Here is a 24,568-nt window from a genome sequence, read left to right as displayed (position 1 = left end):
ACTAGACTGAAGAAGAAGAAGAAGAAGAAGAAGAAGAAGAAGAAGAAGTAGAAGAAGAAGTAGAAGAAGAAGAAGACATGTGGGAGCAAAATAGCCCAAAATCTCAAAACTGACCAGTGCATGAAAAACAATGTTTTTGCCTGGGGCGTCTCGCCTCAATCCAGGTTCTATAGATGCTCTCAATTCTCTCTGTCTTTGTCTCTGTCTGTCTCTCACACACACACACACACACACACACACACACACACACACACACACACACACACACACACACACACACACACACTCACACCCATCCATCCATCAGACAGCTTGCATGAATGATGAAATATCACAGCAACAGATATTGAATCAAGGTGTTATCTCATGAATCCCGAAGGTGTTCCTGTTTGTTTATAGGCAAACTTCAGGTCTCATAATACATGGCTCCCTGCAGCGGCATTATTAATAGACAATCTGGAGGAATATTAGCGGCATTCAATCACTGGAAACAGCCAGAGGCCAAATAGATTCAGATTTTAGTTTAATGGGTCTTCAGTTGAGGCGTTACCTGATAAACAAATTCAAATATCACATTGTCTTACCTTGATATATTAGAAATAAATACCCCATTAGAAAGCTTCTCGCCTCTTTCTTTCTCTACTTTTTATCCACAAGTCAGCGATATCCTGACAAGAACAGATGTGCTGGTGACTTCAAACTTACAGAAAATTATCCAGAACATAAACATTTTTTCCAGACATTGAGTAAACAAACAGCTCTGTGAACATCTGTAAGGAAAACAAAAAGAAGAAACATCCCAGTAAATCGTGCTGCAACTCGGCAACAACATAATTGTCCTGTGAGATCATCCACTGGCTTTTCTCAATTAATTTTGTTCTGCCATGCATTTACTTCTTTATTTAAACAGAATTGAAAATACATTGTGAATCAAACAATCAAATAAAAGTTGGTCCAATCACAAGAAACCGCTCCAAACTGACAGAAAAAAAGATAATTTGTCAATTAGCAGATAACTCGGCTTTTTGTATAAAAAGAAGAAGAAAAAAATAGAGATCAACGCTCCACATCTCTTGAGCTATTTTAGGGAAATTGCCTTCCTGGCTTTGATGTTACAGGAAAGAGGGAGGCTGAGGTCAGAAATGTCGCTGGGGATCAACAAAGACTCTCCTGCCACCAGTGTTTTGATTACATTAGGAAATTTCAAATGCTCAACAACATGTTCTCACATTCAGCTCAGCCTCCCCTTATATGTGCTCTGAACACTGATGCGAACTATACTCAGCCACGCAGGGCATTTAAATATTTTAAATTACAGTACAACTCTTTGCAGTCAAGGAATACGATTAACAAGCATCGAGTCACTTTAAATTCTCAGTAGGAAGCAGAAGTATAAGACACTCAAATGAGAAAAAGTCTGCAGACACTGAAATGTCAAGTGTGTTTAAATTACTGTCACTGTTGGCTCAAAAATAAATTTAGAATCAGCTTAAACATAATTTCATCCCTTCGTGGGAGTCCATATTTGAATGCTCTGCACCAGGTTATATTTTGAACTGGTTATTTCAATTATAGCTGAAAGTATAAGATGATTACAGGAATTGTCGAGCGGCACTTTAGCAAAGCAGCAGCCGTCCCTCAGTCAACACGACGTGCGTTCTGAGCTCAGTATTGAGTCGTCAGCGCTAAATGAGCCCAACGCACCATCACTGTAGTTATGCATGTAAGAAGAAGAAAATAGACAGATGTTTTTTTAAACAGCTGGATTGTTTCAGAGTCAGAGTACAGCCATGCTAGTAGTGGCTTTTGTGAGGCTGTACTAAGACAGAGCAGCACTATGAGCTCCATGCTAATGTCTGCATGCTAATATGATTACAATTATAAAACTAACATGCAATCAGGGTTAGTGGTTATCATGTTCATCTTAACTGAGCGCGTTAGCATGCTAACTTCTGAGTAGCACAAAACACTAAGTGCAGCTGAGGCTGATTGGTCTATCGGACAAATTAAGATTTTGACTGATGGTGGCACGAAATTAAAAAAAAATAATCAGTGGATCAAAGTTATTACAATTCGTCCTGAGGGCGACATGAGTTTCCCGTACCGAAATTCCCGGCCATCCATCGGGGAGTTGAGATGTTTCAGTCTGGATTTAAGCGGTGCATCGAGTGACTGACATGTTTGTCTACCAACCTTTGATCTTGTCTCCCAGCTGGCTGCACTCGTGCTCCGAGTAGTGCACGATGGGAGGAGGGGAGGGCGGCCGGATGCGATCCTCCTCTATCTTGCGCCGGTGCCTCTCCTCTCTGGCAAACATGCGCTGGCGACACTCCCACTCGTAGAGGTCGTCTCTGGCCTGGGCGAAGTCCACGTGGAGACGGCCGGAGTCCTTCTTGTCTGTGCTGGAGCCCAAGCGGACGTGGTAACCTATGGGAGAAGAAGGAGAGGTCTAAGAGGAGATACATAAAATCTAGAATCACTGACTCCATGTCTCTCCGAGATCCCTTCTTCATTTTATCCTATTAGGCATGTGGAAATGTCCTAATTAGCAGAAGAATTCTTGATTTAACTCCCAAAAACCTGTTTTGTGAGGTCCTAGTGACACTCCACCACAACATCGAATCAGTTCAACCTTGAGTCCAAGTTGACGTTTGTGCCAAATTTGAAGAAATCCATTAAAAGGTGTTCCTGAGATATATCGTGTTCACGAGAAGGAGAGAATGAAAAAAAGGTGAAAAAGATGGACGCAGAGATAGAGAGAAAACAGAGGACACGAAAGATAGCTGAGACACTTCATCGATTGGATGAGAGTCGCAAACAGGGTGAAATATCAATTTCTATCAACACCCACTGCAATTCAGATGTACAGTAAATAGACAGAGATAAGCACAGACGGGGTAACAAGCACACATAGGCAGATTTACACAGATAGGAAGACAAAAGGCTGCATTAACACACACACACACACACACACACACACACACACACACAGACAAAAGATACATTGATCAACTTGTCCTCATTTTCCTTCAGACAGAAGAGCACGACCGGATCACATCCTGTCTGTTCGCCCCGTTATTGCAGCTGCTCTCCAGCTGTATAGACCGACGCGTAGACGGACAAAAGCCGAGCAAGTCACTCGAGCTTTCTGTCCGGCGCGTCCGCGACTGTGAGCCGCTAATTACGGCGGTAGCCTTGGATCACCTCACTGCCTCCCACCTGACGCTCAAAGCTCATTCCGTGTGTGTGTGTGTGTGTGTGTGTGTGTGTGTGTGTGTGTGTGTGTGTGTGTGTAGGCGTGAAGTGCAATTACATTTGTTTTGGTAATTGATTGGTCCGAATGATCTGTGAGAAAGAAATGGCTGTCAACAGTGCAGTGTGAACTCAGAAACTATAGCAAACAAGCTGAAAAATCCCGGATCCCTGGGGCCTTTCCCTCCAAATACACATGAACACACACTCTCATCGCGGGGAAAGCGAAGATAAAGCCGGATGACGGTGCGAGCAGAAGAAAGAGTTTTCGGGTTGTGTCTGGAGTCTGCTCTCCCTGCTCAAGGCCCTCGGCTTGCTTCAATATTTCATAAGGGGAGACCTCAGTGTGCCGAGGCTACTGTAGTAGTGTGTGTGTGTGTGTGTGTGTGTGTGTGTCTGAGTGTGTTTTTGGGAGAAGAGGCCCAAAGTGTTACGGAACGTAGTATTTATGAGAAAGCTACACAGGTCTGTCATCTGGCTAATATACGGACTTACAGCTCCAGTCTTATTGTAGGGTAGAGGTAGATGAAATCACACAAAGACACACAACCAAGCACACACACACACACACACACACACACACACACACACACACACACACACACACACAGACACACACGTTGAATAATGCAGAGGGTATTATTGCAGTGGCTGGTCTTTTAAATGAGCTTTGTGAGGAGGGAATATATGACCAGCAAAGAAAGATTTAAGACATCTGAGCAGGAGGAGCTCCTGGATGGAGATAAAATAATAGAAAGAAGAAAGAGTCATAAGCTGGTTTCACATGACAAACAAGAGAGGCCGCTTCCTGTCAAGGAGCAGTTGAAGCAGCGTAGTTGATCGGCAGAAGGATTTTAAGGATTTTAAATGTGAGCAAACCGGTGGTGTGGCCCTGAAACAAATTGATGAAAGCCAGTAACACTGTGAGTCAAGCTGCATAACCCTCAGTAAATAACTGGAGTTAGAGCTTGGAAGGTCCGACAAACGGCCATCTTTCAGCCAGGAGACCGCTGTTCCCCGTGTGAAACGAGAAGTCAACGTTGATGACTTTGTCACTTCAGTAGTTATTGAAGCCCAAACTACAATGTTTTCCTTAACCCAACTAAGTATTTGACGATCTATTCGTAGACCTAACCAAGTAGAACTGTGAAGAAAAAAAACGTGTGCATGTAACAAGCGGACGTGTTGCTTGCTTTTGTAGGAAAACACACAAAAAATTACTTTTCGTAAGATATCATACGAACCGTTGTATGAGAACATTTTAGAATCCGTAGAAATCGCTCTGGAAATTCAGGCAAATCGGGATGAAGATGCGTTCACGCAAGATTCAACTTGAGTGAAAAATATTCAGCCTATCCCAAGCCTTTATAAGTGTAATTATTGAACATAAAGAGAAAACGCCTCTAAAGAACAACAGGAAGGCCTGGGGTCTCATTTATAACCGTTGTGATGTATAAAAACAAATTAGACGTGAGAATGTGAGCACCTGTACATGAACTCTGACCCATAGGTACGGACATTATGGAGACATCATTCCACGTATGATGCCTCTCACATTTAATTCCACTTCTTTGCACGTATACGTTCTCTTCATTAACAGTCAAACCGGCAGTGCTATCTGTGCTTGTACTACCGAGCCGTAACTATGAGCACATCTCAATTATAAAAGATATAAAGCAACTCAAACCTCAAATCAAATTTTGCTTCATATTTCATCAGCGCTGTCTGCACCCCGGAGCGCAGAGGAGAGACCGAACTACCGACACTCGTGGTCAGCTGACGAAATTATTATCAGCTGTAAAAAAAAAAAAAAACAGAACTGCAGAACAGAGCAATCTTTGTTTTAATTAAGTGCTTGTGATGTGTTGTGAGTAAAACACGACTTCATTGATTCATTTATGGTTTATTCCATAGCAACAGATACAGCACACTGTACACAGACAAGTGTTCTTCCCCATAAAGAGCCGCTGATCAGCAGCTCATTTCTATGCATCAACATTCAGGTACTCGAGGCTGAACCCGCCTTTACGGGTTAAGTTGGGATTTATAACAGGAAATAGTGTCAGTGGCAGGCGTAGGTTTTATAATCTGAATGTTGTTTGGAGCATGTGCATTTCCTGCTTTTGAACACATGCAAACATTTAGTGTGGATCCTACGCGCTGTTTTCTAAATGAGACCCCCCCGGTGAGTACTGAGTCGATGTAAGCTGTCACACGGACGCTTCCTGCAAGTTTCTGACGGGGAATTGTTTAGTTGTCGTCGAGCCATCTCTCCGCTGTGAGCCTTCTGCTCGCTGCTAAACGCTGCTCTCCATCACAGAAAGTGATGGGATGTTAACACAGTTATTACAAGGCAGTAGTTTGATATACCGTAATAAAACACATGGTGTAAGTAAACACGCTTACTGTAAAGGTTCAAATGGCCCGATAACGTATGTTTGTAACCCTACTTCAACTGTTCATCTGTTCACAGATCTTTAGTGATCCCTTACTTTTAAATGTTTTAAATTATTGCGAGTGATATAATTGCAAGAGTCAATTAGTTTTGTCTTATTCTGGCTTCCACGTCTGCCCGATTCTCTTGTTCCCTTCAACTAAACATCCAGTATTGTTCACTTCCAAACAATTTGTATGGAGTCCATCTATCAGTCCATCCATCCCCCCAATCTATTTATCCATCTGTCAAACGTTCCCGGGTGAACGTGCGAGTCGTGAGAATTGTAGCGCTGAATGATGGATATCAGCCCTTTCATTTCCATCAGAGTAAAGGTTAACAGCTCGTCACTCTTCCTCCACCCGAGGTGAAGGAATGTCAGGGCGCTGATAGCAGTGGACTGACAATACAAGCGGTCTCTACGGATTCAATATTGTCCATTCGGGTAAGAGAGAAAACTCTTATCCTCTGACCTTTAAGCCCAATGTAAACCAATACAAATAAGGTTGGAGGTTTGTTGGGGTTTCCATAAGACAGCGGTGAGGATTTGGCTTAAAAACAACAAGCTACAGGTAGCTAACCAGACACAAACATTTCCGTCTGTAATCAAACTCATAATCAAACACCGCAAAACACCTGAAACTGGGGTGAAAAAATGAGTTTATCTTACCAGAGAGGAAGAGAGCCTTGTCCACATTGAACTCCTCAGCAAATCGGATGTGGCAGAAGTTTTTCTTGCTCTTTCTGATGGCGGCAATTTCGCCACACTGTCCGAAGATCTCCACGATGAGCTGCTCCGTGGCGTTCTCGGGCAGACCGCCGACGAACACCGTCTTACACCCCGGAGGGCGCTCCCTCATGGCCGGAGGCGGAAGGTCTGTCAAACATGGAGAAGAGAAGAAAAGAGACAAACATTATTTCAGTTGAAGGTACAACTGTAGTCTAAACCCAACAGCTGGTTGACGACTCAATCAGTGGCGCAACAACATCAGTTTCAGGGACATCGTTTGATCATGAAAGGAATCAGAATACATCAGAATATTTTGAGTAAAGCCTACATTTGGATTCGGTCTGCCTTCCAATGTCAGTCCAGCTCAGTGGGATGGGTTTGCTTTACATTGCTTTCCAATAAAGTTCATCATTTATCCTTTCACCCGTTTCTAACATGAGGTCGACGACTCAAAGATCTTCTGCATCTTTCAAATGCTTTTATGCTTTCAATTTCTCTTTCCATTTATTTAACCAATCAGCTGTTCTAGCTTCCCAAACTTCCACTGTTCATACATTACTTACTGCAGCTGCTTCCTGTGCTAACACTCAAATGGAAAGTTCTTCAATTGTACAACTCCAAAAGTTAAAGCAGCGAGCACTCGTTTGACTTTTCTTAATATGAACTCTAAAATAGTTCTATTAGTTGGAGTAAAAACATAAAAAGTTTCAGGATTTGGCTGAAACAGCAGAGGTAGTCATGAATATGTCTCTTCTCTCCCTCAGAGTAAAGAACATGTTTATACATTATATATATAATAACACTGTAAAATGGCCATCAAATGCATCAAACATTAAAATGACTCAACGTTTAAGTCCCATATATCTAAATGAACACAGGATTGTGTCCGAGGCACACAACCACCTTTAACTTACGTCATCAGAAGCACCTTAACGTTTGATCTTACATGGATAGGTAGCCAAGAAAGGGAAAGTCAAAACTGGCCTAATATGGTCACAATTTCTAGTTTAGTTCATTCTTGCTGGAGCATTCTTGAACCGAGACTTTTAGTACCAGCATGCAAAAGAGCACAGACAACAAAACGTTAGCGTAACCCCGTCTGAATGAAACACAGACGTGCATTAGGTTCTCTGCATCAGCCATAGATGGAAAAAAAACCCAGAATTGAGCTGTGTAGGTGAAAAAAGATGGTTTTGGTGATTTCATGTACGAGTCGAAAGAGAGGTTTGAATCGAACGCAACGGCAATATTTAAGGCGTTTTCTCAGTTAAATCAGAACATAGGACCAGGAAGTTACAGGCCTCAAATGTACTAATTTGGGACACTACACACCTAAAAGGCTCTCTAATCATCTCTAATCACCTGGAACCTGAATCGAGGTCTCTAATGTCAAGGTTGACGTAAACATGTGTCTATGTTCTTAAATAAGTAGGGTCAAGGGTCCGGTCCAATGATCAACACAACCAGAACCCTGCTCACGACAACACCAAGCCAGCCAGCGGTTCAGTGACGTAAACCTCTTACAGGGTAATGATTAGATGTACAGTAGAGGGAAGATTTCTCTATGACCACACCATGATGGGGATATAATGATAAGCGCTAACATGGAACAATATGCTTGAATCATTTTTTATATTACAGAGATAATCACGTCACGCCACCCCCCCCCCAGCATGAAAATCCAATCCTTCGGTCCGGAGAGAGGCCGGTCCTTTTGTGTCAGTCGTTTGAAGCATGAAGGACGTCACTGACTGAACAAAGATAAATGTTGACTGATCTAATCTGAAGAGCAGGCTGTCCATGGATGATATGAGTGACTGGTCTGGTCTGGACAAGGCAAACTAAGAAACGCATTGATCTGGGCTTGAATGTGAGCCCTGCTATCTAACCTAGAAAAGATGATATGAAGCACAACTCAAGTTCGAGGTTATTATGGTCTGCTTCTCTAGTTTGCCCTCATTGATATAAATGTACAGAATATTAGAACAGACTCTCTGCATAACGCAACGCAATTCAACAGCAGGACAAACTGCAACCTCAGAAATGACCATCAAAGTTTAGTCAACACCAATCCAAAACAATTTCAACAAAAATGAATATTCTAACCATCCTGAAGATAGAAATTATAGCAGGGTGGTGGTATTAGACTAGTTAGTTAGTTTGCAACATTTAGTTTGCAAATTTAGGCAACAACACTAATTGGTTAAAGGTTAGAAAATACATTACGGTTAGTGTTAAAATAATACCGAACAATGCAACAACCTCAACCATAACAATGAAGCTACCGTGAACAACAACCTCCCTGAGCGGACTTTCTCACGTCACGTTACGCCACAAGCGTCAAGTCAACGCTTACTTTTGGTTTCAAACGCGGAACGCACAGCGGCCTCCTGTCCAGTGTGTGTTCTCACACTCTTAGTGGACTTTCTGGCTCGTTATATTACACTCACCGTACGTGACTTTCACTAACAGTCACTCGATTTACCCCGTCACGTGCTCTGACCGTATGCCCGGTTCGCAGAAACGTACAATGCCGACATTATTTTCTTCTCCTGGAAACTGGGTTTTTTGAAAAAAATACAAACATTAAAATGCATTTCGATCAAGTTTTAGAATAAGGCTTTAAACAGCAACTATAGTCTGACTAAGTGAACTGAGCTACAGCCGTGAAAGCAGCAACTTAAAATGTCCCTTGTGTAAATGTTCAAATAAATTGTGCCCCTATGCTGCCTGTTGGCAAAATAACCTGAAAATATTAGTCTTACAGCAGCCTAAATAAAATGATAGTGACATTTGCTGACTGACACGCAGAACAAATTGGACAGCGGTGAAAAGTACCTCAAGCTGAGCTGAAATGTATGACTCATTCATGTACACTTTCAGCTGCTGACACCACTTTACCACGGCTATAAAGCCGTGGCCTAAATCATACCACTTCCCATCAATCACCCCCTAAATTAGAAAAAATACAGTGCACTTTTCATTCAGTACTCAATAGGTTGGACATGAAATTTTAAATAATGGGCCCGAGAGGAGCCGTTATTCAGTCCTGTAGCTTTTAGAGAGAGGCTGGAGAGCCAGCAGCAAAGTTATAGTAAAACACATCAAAGGTACTTTATGGCTGTGCCCTCCTCATGTCACAGCTTGCTCTGGCACACGGCCCAAACGCCTTCGTCCCCTGACCTTGGCTATGATGATGGCATTAAAAGTGGAACATGGCCCCATACTCACGGCTGCTCTCGCTCACTCTCACTCGCATATACTCAAAGCCAGAAAAAAAAACAAACACACACACACTCAGGCACACAAACACACACACACTCAGGCACACACACACTCCAGCACTAGGACAGCGCCAAGGTGATAGTTTCCCTGCCTTTACTTTGCAGTCAGCTGAAACATGCAGCGCCTCATTGCTCGATTCAGCATTAAATTGCAATTTTTGGCAGGGTTCTGCTGATGAGTGGGTGGGGGGGGGGGGGACAATATAAAAGGACAACAAGGCAACAATCTGACATTTAGCTGACATCCTTGCTTCATAAAAGCCCATCTTTGAAAAACCAACCCATTTTTTTTTTTTTTTCCAGACACACTCGAGATGTGACTGCTTTACCAAATGTTTGGCTTTGAAAGGAGGATGAAATCCATACTGGGAACTTTTTAGAAATGTAGACACGCAGACAGAAGGCTTCTGAAGGGCATCTTTGGTATTTAACTTGAGGGTAATTACAGACAGACGAGTCTGACATCAATGAAAAAGGGTTGGAAAAAGAAGAGCCGGAGGAACTGATGACCATTAAAGACACTCGCAAAGAGAAATTCCCCAAAGCAACGAATAAAATGTAGGTCTTCAGCGTGAGAGGGTTTGTGTCTGTGTGCATGGGACTCATGACAAAGAGGATGGAGACAAAGTTCAAGCAAATCTGAGATTTGTTTGAGTTAAGAGAAGACGGCAAAGTCCAAACCCCGTGTGGAACAAAAACCTAAGGCGACTGGAGAGTGTGCCGTCTGCAGAAGACATTTAATAACATTACTGTTGAGTGAAATCAAAATCAACTATTGTGCATTAAAGGAATAGGTAATCACCTCTCTAGACTCTCTGCAGTCCCAGACACATTTAATCTCATCAGTGCAAACAGACTTCGACGAAGTAAATAAACGCAGTAAAACAAAAATGCTCTGTTTGCTTTGTCTGTAGTTTAGCAAAAATAGTTGTGTTTGGACAAGGAAAGACATTTGAATAAGGCTGAACAAGGATTTTCAGAAAGTTTTTGTTTTTTCTTGCGGTCTATAAAAGCCAAATTATTGATTGTGATGTGATTTGCATATTTTACTGGTATATGTTCTTTTAAATTGTATATCTTTATGAATTGGACTGATGGTTGGACACAACAAGCAATTTTTTTTTTACCCAGATATTTCTGACACTTTCACCTCGCAAAGCAAGAATAAACACAGGATCAGAGAAAAGGGCGATCCAGAACCATGGAAAATATTAACTTAAAGATGTTTTAACTTATAATCCGCTCAGTTTAATTATTAAGTCTTTAACCAGGAAGCATTGACATATTCTGTCATCTGACAGGACATTGAAGAACGAGGTAAAAAAAGTCTAATTAACAGTAAGACCTAAGGCCTTCATGATGGGAAATCTCCCCTGTAGATCGTGCATCTCACGCAGGAATATGTTAAAAACAGACTAATACTGTGACGCACACAAAGAAGGAGTACAAAATCAGATCCCTACAAACACTATACGGGTCAAACATCTGTGGATCATTGAACCCAGAAGTAGAAATAGATGGGAAGACATCCTAAAGCACGAGCTCTCTTTGAACATGGACACAAAACTGAGGGTCTGAAATATATTGGAACTAATACTCGTGGTCATCTCGCCTCCCGTCTCCTCCGTTGTGTTTTCCTTATTTCATCAGTTATCATTATAAATGGAAACGTACAGAGTTTCAATGTACAGCAATGATTGACGTTGAGGTTCCATGTGATTCCATGCTGGCTGAAGCCACAGTGATTGGCGATGGCATTCACCTGTTATTAACTTAATTGGCCTCTCTAAGGTGTAGCTTTGGTATTTTTCCAACCTGGACACTATTTTTCTCATGTTTTGTGTCGAGCGACTAACGGGGACGACGCTTTTGAAATTGGTTCTGTATTGACGGCGAGCGCTTCAGATAACAGCCGTTAAACGTAATCATACTTATCGGGCCATTCTGCACCGTCAATGGACGTCCACTAAAAGGGCCAATGACAGGCTCAGACTGTTTTTTTTTTTTTAAGTGTCTGACAACATTATGGAAAGAATAGAGAAACGTTTTTCTTGACTTTTTGCTTCATCCGGTCTGTCCGGTATTGCGTCTAACCAAGTTTAGTTCGGAAAAGTCTCGCTCTGAAATCCACATTGTCAAAATCAGCTAAATCTTCAGACATGACGTTGAAAATCTTTTAGATAACACTAAAGTACACCTTCTGTTCTCTAAAACACATTTTGACAATACAGGCATTCCTCTGTCCCAACTCTCACATTTCCACCGACGTCTTGAGGCAACAAATCACAGGAAACGATAACGAAACAAAATCGATCAAGCGAAAAGTAAAGAAAAATGTTTTGTTTCTCTGCAGGTTCCTCTCCGTAACGCTGTCAGACATTTATAATGACAATCTGAGCCAGTCGGCGGTAAACAACGAGCACTTTCAGTGGACGTGAATCTGCGGTGTGGAATTGCCCCGAGCGATTACATTGCAGCCTGTTTAATGGCTGCCATCTGCAGCGCTCTCCCTCAGTACTAATAACACAATTTCAAAAAATGTGTATCTAAAAAAAAAAAAAAACATGGGAAAATAGCATCCAGGTTGAAAAATACCAAAGTTAAACTCTTAAAAGAAGCTGTTGTATCCCTGCATTTTAACACAGTGAAGGCCTGATGGCTAGAAAACATTTTGTGTATTGCCAGACAGAAGATCAAGTAAACTTATTGAATTATATATTTCTGAGTGCGACCCTCTCTTCTTCATATTAACACATGCATGCTGGGATAACAAAGCAGCAGCAGCAGCCCTCCAAATAGAACTAACATTTTAGAGTGTATCCTGTAACACCGTTGTAAAACGTACAAAAGGATCAAAATGAGCAGGACCAATGATATCGTCTTCCTTTTGCATGCGTTACCCACAATGCTACTTGTTGAACAGTTCAGGTCCAGGTCCAGGTCTCGTAAGCTCTCTTCTTTATCACTCCAAACTGATTTTTTTTTCTCCATTTTCAGACGTTCAAACTTGTGGTCTTCATCCCTAAACGACACTGACATCACTTGAGGCAATTTATTGGATTTTGCACAGCTCCCTTTGGAGCCACAAAAGGCTTTAAATAACTTGGTAGAGCTTCGCAAGACCTGTAAACAGACTCTGACGTGTATAACCTGCACCCTTACATTATAAATGTGCAAGATCCGAGTTTGGGAGCATTTCTATTGCCTGTCAACGGCTCTCAACGTGTCGAAGGCTGAGCAGGCGGCTCACAGCCGACAGTGCTAACAGTGTTTACCTGAGGGGGAACCAGAGGGCGGCCGCTACGCTTCCTTGACAAAGCGGCCGGTCGGGACGGCGTTATCGGCCGTAACCGCTGTATGACAACAGCGCATAGCAGCGGCAATGTCAACAAAGCAAGGAGAAGGTCTGATAACACACACACACACACACAGAGGGACGGAGACTTCATTCTCTGCTCACATTACTTTACTGTATATTTCATAGATAATAGCTGCTTTTTTTAAGGTTCAGAGTGTTAAAAACAGCTCATTTAAGGTCCTAATAATGTAATGTGTAGTGTGCAATTTGCAAACATAGATATCACATACAGAATATACAGTACATACAGATAAAACTAAACAAAGTAGAACCAAGAATGTGGTCATGGATATCAATAATATGTAGGAGGAACAATACTATAAAGATGTGGATATGAAGAAAGCCTTGATGGACAGAGATACTGAGTTTCAGTGCTGGTGAGTTAAAGGTCAATACGGAGGACGCTGCATGTGCTGTCCGAGGTGGCGTAGCTGGGGGTCCTGCTTCCTGTGATAGCTGCCATATGGAACCTGCTGTCCTCTATCCACATCTCACACACACACACACACACACACACACACACACACACACACACACACACACACACCATAACAAATACCTTAGGAAATAGAGCACTGACTCACAATCATCCTCTAACTTGACACACTGTTCAAAGCAACATTTCCGTCCACTTTTTCTGTTTTCTCCCTTTTTTTTGTTTGTTCCACACACACACACACACACGCACACGCACACACACGCACATGCACGCACACACACACACACACACACACACACACACACACACACACACACACACACACACAGACACACAGACATTATGATGCTCCTATTTAAAGAATAAATTTAAAGAAAGATGCACGTCAGCTATCTATTGTGGGCCCCCTGCGTTGTCCCCTGTGGTGGAGCTTTTTCACGCTTTGACCCCCTTAGAAGAACCCCAGAGGCTTCAATTACAGCAGAAACCTACCAGTGAGCCCAGAAATCTCCTCAATGGCTCTGCTCGGTTCTGGGTGAATGTCTTTCCATCTGTTCAAATAAATTGCAGCATTAAATTCCTACCCTGAAACGCTGTTATTTAGATGACACTTGCCCCTTTTCTCTTTAAAAATGCCTCCTACTGAGGAATGTCTTCCTATTGGTTTCAAGGGACTGTTTTGACAGCCTCTTGGTCTATTGTAGGAGGCGACAGCGGCATCTTTCAAAGTGCTTCTCTTTCATGTTGCAAGTAAATTGGCTTCTTCTGAAAACTAACCTTTCGACTTACTCTCGTCTATGGCGCACTTCTTGCCTTAAAGGTGACACGGCAACAATCAACAGACAAAGAGTAGAAAGAAGGAAATCCCTCAGGTTGCGTGCGAAGAAAGAAATTTAAATTGGGATTCATTTCTGCAAAAGATTCACTCATAAATGCAATTCAAAAAATGAATAAAGCCGGTGAAATGTGGTAAAGAAAAACAACACATCTCTCCTTAATCAACTAATGAAAAAGAAGCATCTTTTAATCATTAATTACAAGTCATTTCCACAGAATTATACACGGATACTTTCTATTTTATTTTAAAATGGCTTCTCAGCTCTCCAGCCATATCAATAGACTCACTAAATGAGTCTAATCCGAGAAAAGAAATAACTCAATTGAAGGTAAATGGAGTGATCAGTTCTGATAGCATGGTAATTGAGAATGCACTTAACGCCTATTTTGTCCAATCAGTGGAAGAACTGGCAGCAAACTTTAAACAGATAGAGCTGTCAGAGGCCTAATGACACTAAGCTAGGCGTTCTGATACACCGACACTCCTCTATCTAACCCTCCATCACAATCCCACCGCTGTCTTCCAGCAACAAGTCACATGACGCCATAACAAACAAAAGAGGAGTGCGGTCCTTTCCACCATGTTGTACTTATGATGATCAATCTGAACCTGTCAGTGGAAAAGCGCTTTTATTGGATGTACATGGATGGTATGATTACATTGCAGCTCGTTTAGCAGCCGGCGGTTGAAGCGTCTTCCCTTAGTACTGGACCAATTAAACAAATTGTTGTCCCTATTAGTCACACACAAAAACATGGGCAAATAGGGTTGATAATACCTTAGTAGTGAGTTAAAAGGCCTACAAATGTGGAATACACTGCAATTAGACATAAAAACATGAACAGATTTTAAAGCTTTTAGTGCTAAGGACAACCAATGGCTTCAAAAAGGCAATATACATGGGTTTATATTGCATCCAGTAAATATTAAAATGTTTAATTAAGCAGTTGATTGCTTACGTCTGATTTATTGATAGTTCCTATGCCTGTATTAGATGTTGTATTATATGATCTTATTTCTTAAAGCATCACAAGGAACAAAGTCTTCCAATTGGCTACCACTAGAAGTCCTACTGTACGTCTATACACTGCATGGGTTGTAAGTTATGTAAAAGTAACAATGTCTACATATAAAAAAAGTTTAACCTTTACACACACATGAAAGCACACATGACAGACTTAAAAAAAACCCACAAAAAGTCAAAGAAAACTTCATAAAAATGTCACATGGAGCCAGATAACAGATAAAAAACAATAAAACTAATAAAATATACTTTCACCAAAAACTCAATCAACACAATAGACACATATAGACACGTATAGATACGTATAGACACGTATAGATACGTATAGACACATATAGACACGTATAGATACGTATAGACACATATAGACACGTATATAGACACGTATAGATACATATAGACACGTATATAGACACGTATAGACACGTATAGACACGTATAGACACATATAGATACGTATAGACACGTATATAGACACGTATAGATACGTATATAGACACGTATAGACACGTATAGACACGTATAGATACGTATAGACACGTATATAGACACGTATAGATACGTATAGACACGTATAGACACATGTATAGACACGTATAGACACATATAGACACGTATATAGACACGTATAGACACATATAGATACGTATAGACACGTATAGACACACATAGACACGTATAGACACGTATAGATATGTATAGACACATATAGACACGTATATAGACACGGATAGACACGTATAGATACGTATAGACACGTATATAAACACGTATATAGACACGTATAGACACACATAGACACGTATAGACACGTATAGATACGTATAGACACGTATAGATCCGTATAGACACGTATAGACACGTAAATAGACACGTATAGACACGTATATAGACACGTATATAGACACGTATAGATATGTATAGACACACAGACACATATAGATATGTATAGACACGTATATAGACACGTATAGATACGTATAGACACGTATAGACACACATAGACACGTATAGACACATATAGACACGTATAGACACATATAGACACGTATATAGACACGTATAGACACATAGATACGTATAGACACCTATAGACACACATAGACACGTAAAGACACGTATAGACACGTATAGATACGTATAGACACGTATAGATACATATAGACACGTATATAGACACGTATAGACACGTATATAGACACGTATAGACACACATAGACACGTATAGACACGTATATAGACACGTATAGATACGTATAGACACGTATAGATACGTATAGACACGTATAGACACGTATAGACACGTATAGACACGTATATAGACACGTATATAGACACGTATATAGATACGTATAGACACGTATAGATACGTATAGACACGTATATAGACACGTATAGATACGTATAGACACGTATAGACGCATATAGATACGTATAGACGCGTATAGATACGTATAGACATGTATAGATACGTATAGACATGTATAGATACGTATAGACACGTATATAGACACGTATAGATACGTATAGACACGTATAGACGCATATAGATACGTATAGACGCGTATAGATACGTATAGACATGTATAGATACGTATAGACATGTATATAGACACATAGACACGTATAAATACGTATAGACACGTATATAGACACGTATATAGACACGTATAGACACGTATATAGACACATGTATATAGACACGTATATAGACACGTATAGACACACATAGACACGTATAGACGCGTATATAGACACGTATAGATACGTATAGACACGTATAGATACGTATAGATACATATAGACACGTATAGACACGTATAGACATGTATAGACACGTATAGATACATATAGACATGTATAGACACGTATAGATACATATAGACACGTATAGACACGTATAGACATGTATAGACACGTATAGATACGTATAGACATGTATATAGACATGTATAGACACGTATATAGACACGTATAGACACACATAGACACGTATAGACACGTATAGACACATATATAGACACGTATAGACACACATAGACACGTATAGACACACATAGACACGTATAGACACGTATAAACACACATAGACACATATAGACACGTATAGAAACGTATAGACATAATTTGTCTGCATGACCGTAGGTTGCCACTACTGTTCCAGGCGTCAGTAGAGAACATAGTTAAAAAGTCAGCTTGTGTATTATGGCTTTATAAAGAATTAAAATACCATTCGTACGCTGTCAAATGAATACAAATATAAAAAGGGAAGAAAATGAAGAGAAGGAGACAGATGATGTGGGAGAAAAGGTGAGCCAGAATGAAGGCCTATCAGCAAATATCTTAAAGATGTGTGAAGATGCTGCTGTGATGGAGGGAAGGTTTAAAGTGAGAGATTTTGTTCAAGCAGCTTAATGTGCACCCCACATTATATCTTAACACACCACTGGGTGGATGCTTTTATCCAAAGTGCTTTACAAGTTGCATGAGTGCTTAAATTTTATGTGCGAGAGGCCCATAGGAGTGTAGTCCTTAACCTTAATGCCGTGCCATCTGTACCAACTTAGCTGCATACAATATGAACCCGTGTTTATCATTCTTTAAAAAAAAATCTTCTTCAGCTTCTTAGCCGGGTGAAGATTATTCTAAAGCTTTAATTTTGAAATGCTACATCAGAATGTCCTGGTTCTCTCTGAGTGAAACCTTGAGATGGTCTGCTATCAATCTGTAACTATGCACCATTTCCTCTATAATCTAATTCAATTCAATACAATTCTATTCAATTTATTTTTGAGACAAATTACAAATTTGCCTCAGAGGGCTTTATAATCTGCCCACATAGGATTGTTTGTGAATTAATTATTGTATCTATGTGAGGACTAGTTTGAGTTTTACACTTTAAAAGTGAAATCACTTCACTTCTCAAGTGTAGAATCAAGTCTTAACCCTCACATAGAAACAGGGAGCAGGGCGTAGGGTTGGGATTGGGGTTGGGGGTGAGTTATTGTATCTATGTGAGGACTCGTTTGAGTTTTACACCTTAAAAGTGAAATCACTTCACTTCTCAAGTGTATTAACCCTCACATAGAAACAGGGAGTAGGGCGTAGGGATGGGGATGGGGTTGGGGATGGGGATGGGGTTGGGGTTGGGTTGGGGGTGAGTTATTGTATCTATGTGAGGACTCGTTTGAGTTTTACACCTTAAAAGTGAAATCACTTCACTTCTCAAGTGTATTAACCCTCACATAGAAACAGGGAGCAGGGCGTAGGGATGGGGATGGGGTTGGGGATGGGGATGGGGTTGGGGTTGGGTTGGGGGTGAGTTATTGTATCTATGTGAGGACTCGTTTGAGTTTTACACCTTAAAAGTGAAATCACTTCACTTCTCAAGTGTATTAACCCTCACATAGAAACAGGGAGCAGGGCGTAGGGATGGGGATGGGGTTGGGGTTGGGTTGGGGGTGAGTTATTGTATCTATGTGAGGACTTGTTTGAGTTTTACACCTTAAAAGTGAAATCACTTCACTTCTCAAGTGTATAACCCTCACATAGAAACAGGGAGCAGGGCGTTAGGGGCGTAGGGATGGGGATGGGGTTGGGGTTGGGGTTGGGTTGGGGGTGAGTTATTGTATCTATGTGAGGACTCGTTTGAGTTTTACACCTTAAAAATGAAATCACTTCACTTCTCAAGTGTATTAACCCTCACATAGAAACAGGGAGCCAGGCATTAGAAGAATTTGTACCATTTTTTCTTCTTCTTCTGCTGTTTGGTGATCTGGCTCTGAAGATCTTTTTCTGTGGCCTCGAGGGAAGACTTCTCCTGCTGCCAAAGGAAACGCTCAGTTTCTAACAGATCTTCTGTCTTTTTCCGGGCCGCTTTGATCCGGTTTATCTCCACTCTCTGTACCTCCAGCTGGGCTTGGGAGATCTGGTCTCTTTCGAACATCTGAGCAGTATGGAGCTTTTCAATCTCCATCTTTTGCTGTTCAAGTTCAGCCACCCAGGAGGCTCTGGTCTCCTTCAGCAGGGAAACTTTCTCCTGCTCCCAGTGTAGATGACCAATTTTCAGCTCCTGCTCAGTGTTATCCAGAGCAGTCTTGAGCTTACTGTTGACATCTAACTGTTTGTCAATTGTAGCCTGACAGACAGTCTTAAAGAACTCCATCTCCTTCAGGGTGGTCTGCTGAGAGGAGAGGCGCTCAGTCTCTAGCAGGTCCTGTGATTCTTTCAGGGCTGCTGCGATCCTGTTCGTCTCAGCTCTCTGTTCGTCCATCTGGGCTTGATGGAAAGCCTGGGCTCTTTCCAGCACCTGCTCTGATGCTTCCTGCTCTTGTGCTCGACAGGAAGCGATGAGATGCATCTGGGATTGAAGGATTTCACAGTGTTTGTACAGGCCCGCTGTGGTGTTAAAACGTTCCTGTTGCCACTGGAGATGAACGGTCTCCAGATCCTGCTCAGCCTTATCCAGAGCAGCCTTGAGCTTCATGTTGACATTTAACTGTTCATCAACTGTAGCCTGACAGGAGTTCTTAAAGAACTCCATCTCCTCCAGGGTGGTCTGCTGACAGGGGAGGCGGCGCTCAGTCTCTAGCAGGTCCTGTGATTCTTTCAGGGCTGCTGCGATCCTGTTCGTCTCCGCTCTCTGCTCGTCCATCTGGGCTTGATGGAAAGCCTGGGCTCTTTCTAGCACCTGCTTTGCGTTGTGCTCCTGGTCATTGATGATGTATGTCATCTGCTCAAGATCACTCTTGGCTTTTTGCAGCTCTGTGCTGGTCTCTTCCAGCTGGGATTTGAGATCCTCTGTATAGCTGGATGGAGATTGGTCATGTTTCTCCTGAGCTTCATGCAGCTGGGTTTTCTGGGCCCATAGTTCCGTCTGCATATCTGCTGCTTTCTGTTCTTGCAGAGCATCCAGGAAATGCTGCAGACAGCCTTCATGGATGTCTAGAAGAATTCTCCCCTTAGATTTAGCTTGGGTGACCCTCGCCTCACTGTCTAAAAGTTCACGTCTCACTTGTTCCTGAAGTGATTCGTCATACCAACTCAGTGGAGATTCAACCTCCTCGGAAGTGAATTCCATCTCTTCTAGTTGTATGTCCATCATCATAAATCCTTCGGTCTTTTCTTGTAGAATAGGGAATTGGTACTGTGAGTCTTTGTGAATTTCCATTGCAATTGTTAGATGTGAAATATGTGAGAAAACGTTGAGCCTCCTATCAATTTTGACAAGAAAGCCAAAAACTAAACCAAAGGTATAGAATCCGTGATGTCATCACCAAAGGCAAAGAATCCGTGATGTCATCATTACTATGGATACCAGATTCAGTGACGTGCGGTGAGGCTCGTGACTGGTGAGGCATATATATATATATATATAAATCCTCTTAAAATACTGACATAAATGACCGTGTAATGTTTTCAGTTGAATCAATGGTGTTAAACTAGCTAACCGAGCGGCGGATGAATATGGTTAGCCAGCGAGACGATGAACCGACCATTGACAAGCGGCGCGACGGCTCGGAAGGACAAAGGCGAAGTGAGGTGAGTGGATACGTCAGCGATATCGGTCAACCCAATTAGTAAATGTAAAGAAAGTATCTGTTGTCATGTTAATATATTGTCTGTAAATGCCAAACAGTCTAGCGTTAAAGTTCGTTTTTAATGGTCACATTTGAGCCGTGTAAATCCTCATAACCGGTCTAATTGGAGCCGAACGCGATATAAGGTTGATGAACAATAGTGTACGAAGTCCTATCAGGAATAATGTTTCAGAGGGCATTTAGAACAATGTAATTTAAATAAGCTAATGTGTTGGGCAGTTTCTCAATGTAACTTAGCCTATGTTTAGCAACATGGCGCTCTCCAGACAGTCGGCTACGGTACGCTTATATAGACTATTTGTGGTCTGGCTAAAATGTCAGTAGCTAGTACATTTGAAACCTAATTAAATAGAATATTTTAATCTGTTTGAATTTCTGCTGGCTGGCTTCTTAAACTGCTTTCGTCTCAACATGCCTACTCGGAAACGGGACCTAGCTAAGTAACTTAGCGCACATGGAGTATTATTTGTAAACTGACGCACTATTTGTTAAGTGTTGTACAACATTTCCATCTCACTGCATATGTCTCGGTCTTGTAGGACACACATGGAAGGAGAAGGACTGATGCTTTGCTTGGCCTGCCACATTACATATCCGAAGAGCCATCAGATGTCATCAGGATGTGTGATGTAAGACATATATGTTTTCATACTAGCTTGTTGCACTTATTGTATTCGTATTACTTATAGCACTAACTGTTTTTCTTGTTTCTGTACTTTGGCTCTGAGTTATGCTCTGCTTCATGCTCTTAGATGCTTGTTTGGAAAAGGAAATGTACTTATGACTTCTGGTGACTAGTAGTTCTTTTGATTACCAATGTTGAATGCACTTATTGCAAGTCGCTTTGGATAAAAGCGTCTGCTAAATGACTGTAAAGTAAAAAAAAAAATGCCTGTAATATGTCCTTAATGCAGAGCTGGTTACACGTTAACATGACTGTGTTGTCAGATATCATGTAGGCCCTCTGATGTATTGAGTTGCACTTAGTTACTTTCCCTCCCTGCTCGTAGAGCATATGTACTTAAAAGATGTAAAAGGTCAAACACTATTATTTCTGCTTTTCAAGGCTCATGGTGAGACTCTGGATGCAGCCATGAAGGGGATGCAAGTTGGCCTTCTGATAGGCTATGAAGGCGCAGAACGGGATGCAGTTCCACGCAAGGTCTTCAACGTTGCGGTTGTGGTCGAGGAGACGGTTGTGCTCCATAACTTGAAAGATGTGCCATGCAGCTTTGCCATGCTTATGGGCATTATATACTCTGTGAATCTTGGGAGTATCCACAAGCCGTGAAGTGTTCCTTTGAGTTTCTCCAGCGAGCGGTGATGAAGATGAAACCAGAACAAGCCTCAGCCAGAGATGGAGAAACAAACTCCTGAGGTACAAATTGTAAAAGAAAGAAAAGGACTCAAGATTTGCTAAAATCCTGTCAGTTGTTGTTGTCAAATTGTACTCACTGTTTTTTTTTTTTCTTCATACAGTTACACATTCAGCGCAGTCTCTCACTAGAACACAGTCTTTTATTTCAGACATTTTGGAATATAATATCATATATAAAGTATGTTTTATTTAATATATAATAACCTGAAAATATGAATGGTTGTGTTTTTTATAACTTTGATAACAAGGTTTGTGTTCCGTTACCTGAAGGCCACCGTAGTTCTCAAACATGCTTGGACCGGGACGAGTGAGTGGAGGGGTATTCAGTTCATCCCTCACCAGTAGATGCCGCTAAATCCTACAACTTGGACACATTTGTTTACCGGTCGGGCCTGGAGATGTATGTTAATGTTTAAATATACAGTGTTTGTTTTATTGTTTCATGTTGCTGTATGTAATAAATGATCTGCTGATTTTTTCATTGGACTTTGACTCCTCTTCTTTCTAAGATTGTATAGTATGCCATGAAAAGATTATACAATTGGAATAGTAAAGAATGTCATAATCCAGTCATACTGTAGTTTGCCATTCATTTGATGGAAAAAAATTCAAACTGTAGTATGTAAAAAAAAAAAAAAATGTCATGCATAGTATTCCACAAAAGTGTCGTCCAGAATGTCATAGTGTAGTATGCCATGAATATGTCAAAGTAAAGAGCGAAATAGTCATGAAAATGTCACAGCATAGTATGCCATCAAAATGTCTAAGATGTATAGTATGTCGTCTTAAAAAAGTCGTAGTCTAGCATATCGCAGAAAGATGAAAAGTGATAGTATAACATGTTCAAAAAAAATATAGTATAGTATCTCGAAAAAAGTCATATCGCATGTTAAAAAAAGTCATAGTATAGCATGTTGAAAATGTCATAAAAACGTCTTAATATAATATTTCGAAAAAAGTCGAATATCGAGCATGTCGAATAAAGTAAAAAGTATTAGTAAGTAAGTAAGTAAGTAGTTAAAAAAAAGTTTTAAAAAGGTCATCGTATAGCATGTTCAAAAAATATATAACCCTAACCCTATATACCATATATACTGTATGTCATAGTATAATATACCATATAAATGCCATATAATATCACCATATTGACCTGGTATGTCCTAAAAATATAGTTTAGTATTCCATGAAAATATATTGAAATATTTTATTGTATAATATGCATAAAAAATACAACAAAAAATGTCAAAGTACAGTATGCCATGAAAAAGCAATAAATGTCACAGAGAAGTAGACATTTCTATGAACCTCAATTAAAATCATATAATATGCCCTCAAAGAAATATGTCTTAGTATCGTGTGTCATAAGATATGTCGTACAAATCGTATTGTATAATTGTAGAATATTCTTTAAAGATATATAAAAAATCATATTATATGCAATAAGATTACAATTCAAAATGTCATAGCATAGTATAAATCATCAAAGTGTTGTAAAACATGATGTATTTACATGGAGCTAAGATAAATAACACAACAATGAAAATATGCAGAGGACGAGGATAAAGGAATAGGACTCGTGGGTGCTGTAATCAAAGAAATAAGTATAACGAAAAGAGGACTTAAAAATAAGAGCAACAAGTAACTTTTACGAATGGAAGTTAAACCTCACTCCCAGTCGGTACTCGTTAGAAACAAAAAAGAAAGGCAGCGCTCCAACCAGGACCCCTCAGCTCGTCAGGCAGGAAGAAGACGAGCAGGAAGAGGAAACACACATTCTACACGGCGCACAAACTCAAACACTAAGAAACTCTTGTGCCTGCACAAAGGCAAAAAGGAAAATGGGAGATTTCTCACAATGGGAACAGTAACCCTAGGTCATACAATGAGTGCTGATGGCAGGTTGTTACTTTAACAGTCGACTCGTCATTCAGCCTCAGGATCAGAATGAACTCCGTATAAGATGCACTGTTTTCCATGTGCTCGTCTCTGATCTAGCGCGTAAAAAGGCCTAAAGGTGCGGAGGAAGTATTCATTAATTTATGAACTTATTGTGCGTGATAAATCTTTCTGTCTGCATTAAACCACGACGGTGAGGCTTCACACAGAAGGGTGAACTGAACTTCGGAACAGCCGAGGTATCAAAGGCAAGACTCCCACGCTGGTTGTAGAGAGGAGCTCTCACAAACAGTCTAGGTGGAAAATTGATGTCTTCTCCACGTCTGACGTGCGAG

At 40.9% G+C, this 24,568-nt stretch overlaps 1 protein-coding gene and 1 long non-coding RNA gene across 3 annotated transcripts in view; one reads left to right on the top strand and one right to left on the bottom strand.

The window, feature by feature from the left end:
- LOC137875955 (ecto-NOX disulfide-thiol exchanger 2-like) overlaps window positions 1–24,568 on the bottom strand; it is a 153,673-nt gene that overhangs the window by 33,593 nt on the left and 95,512 nt on the right. Inside the window, 2 exon segments of the mRNA XM_068715473.1 lie at window positions 2,194–2,427; window positions 6,357–6,563. Of these exon segments, the coding sequence (XP_068571574.1) occupies window positions 2,194–2,427; window positions 6,357–6,563 (441 nt within the window).
- On the top strand, window positions 20,784–22,818 carry LOC137875689 (uncharacterized). 2 transcript variants are annotated; one of them, XR_011103398.1, is made up of 3 exons: window positions 20,784–20,900; window positions 21,499–21,588; window positions 22,026–22,818. It is a non-coding gene; the product is annotated as an uncharacterized lncRNA (long non-coding RNA). The 2 variants fall into 2 exon arrangements; XR_011103399.1 differs by lacking the exon at window positions 20,784–20,900 and adding an exon at window positions 20,925–21,084.

Source organism: Cebidichthys violaceus, unplaced genomic scaffold (genome assembly GCF_023349555.1).
Source record: "Cebidichthys violaceus isolate CVI_PGR_0920_01 unplaced genomic scaffold, fCebVio1.0.p SCAF_2, whole genome shotgun sequence".
Taxonomy (NCBI): domain Eukaryota; kingdom Metazoa; phylum Chordata; class Actinopteri; order Perciformes; family Stichaeidae; genus Cebidichthys; species Cebidichthys violaceus.
The sequence above is the reverse complement of the archived record's forward strand: the minus strand, read 5'-3'. Positions and strand labels throughout refer to the sequence as shown.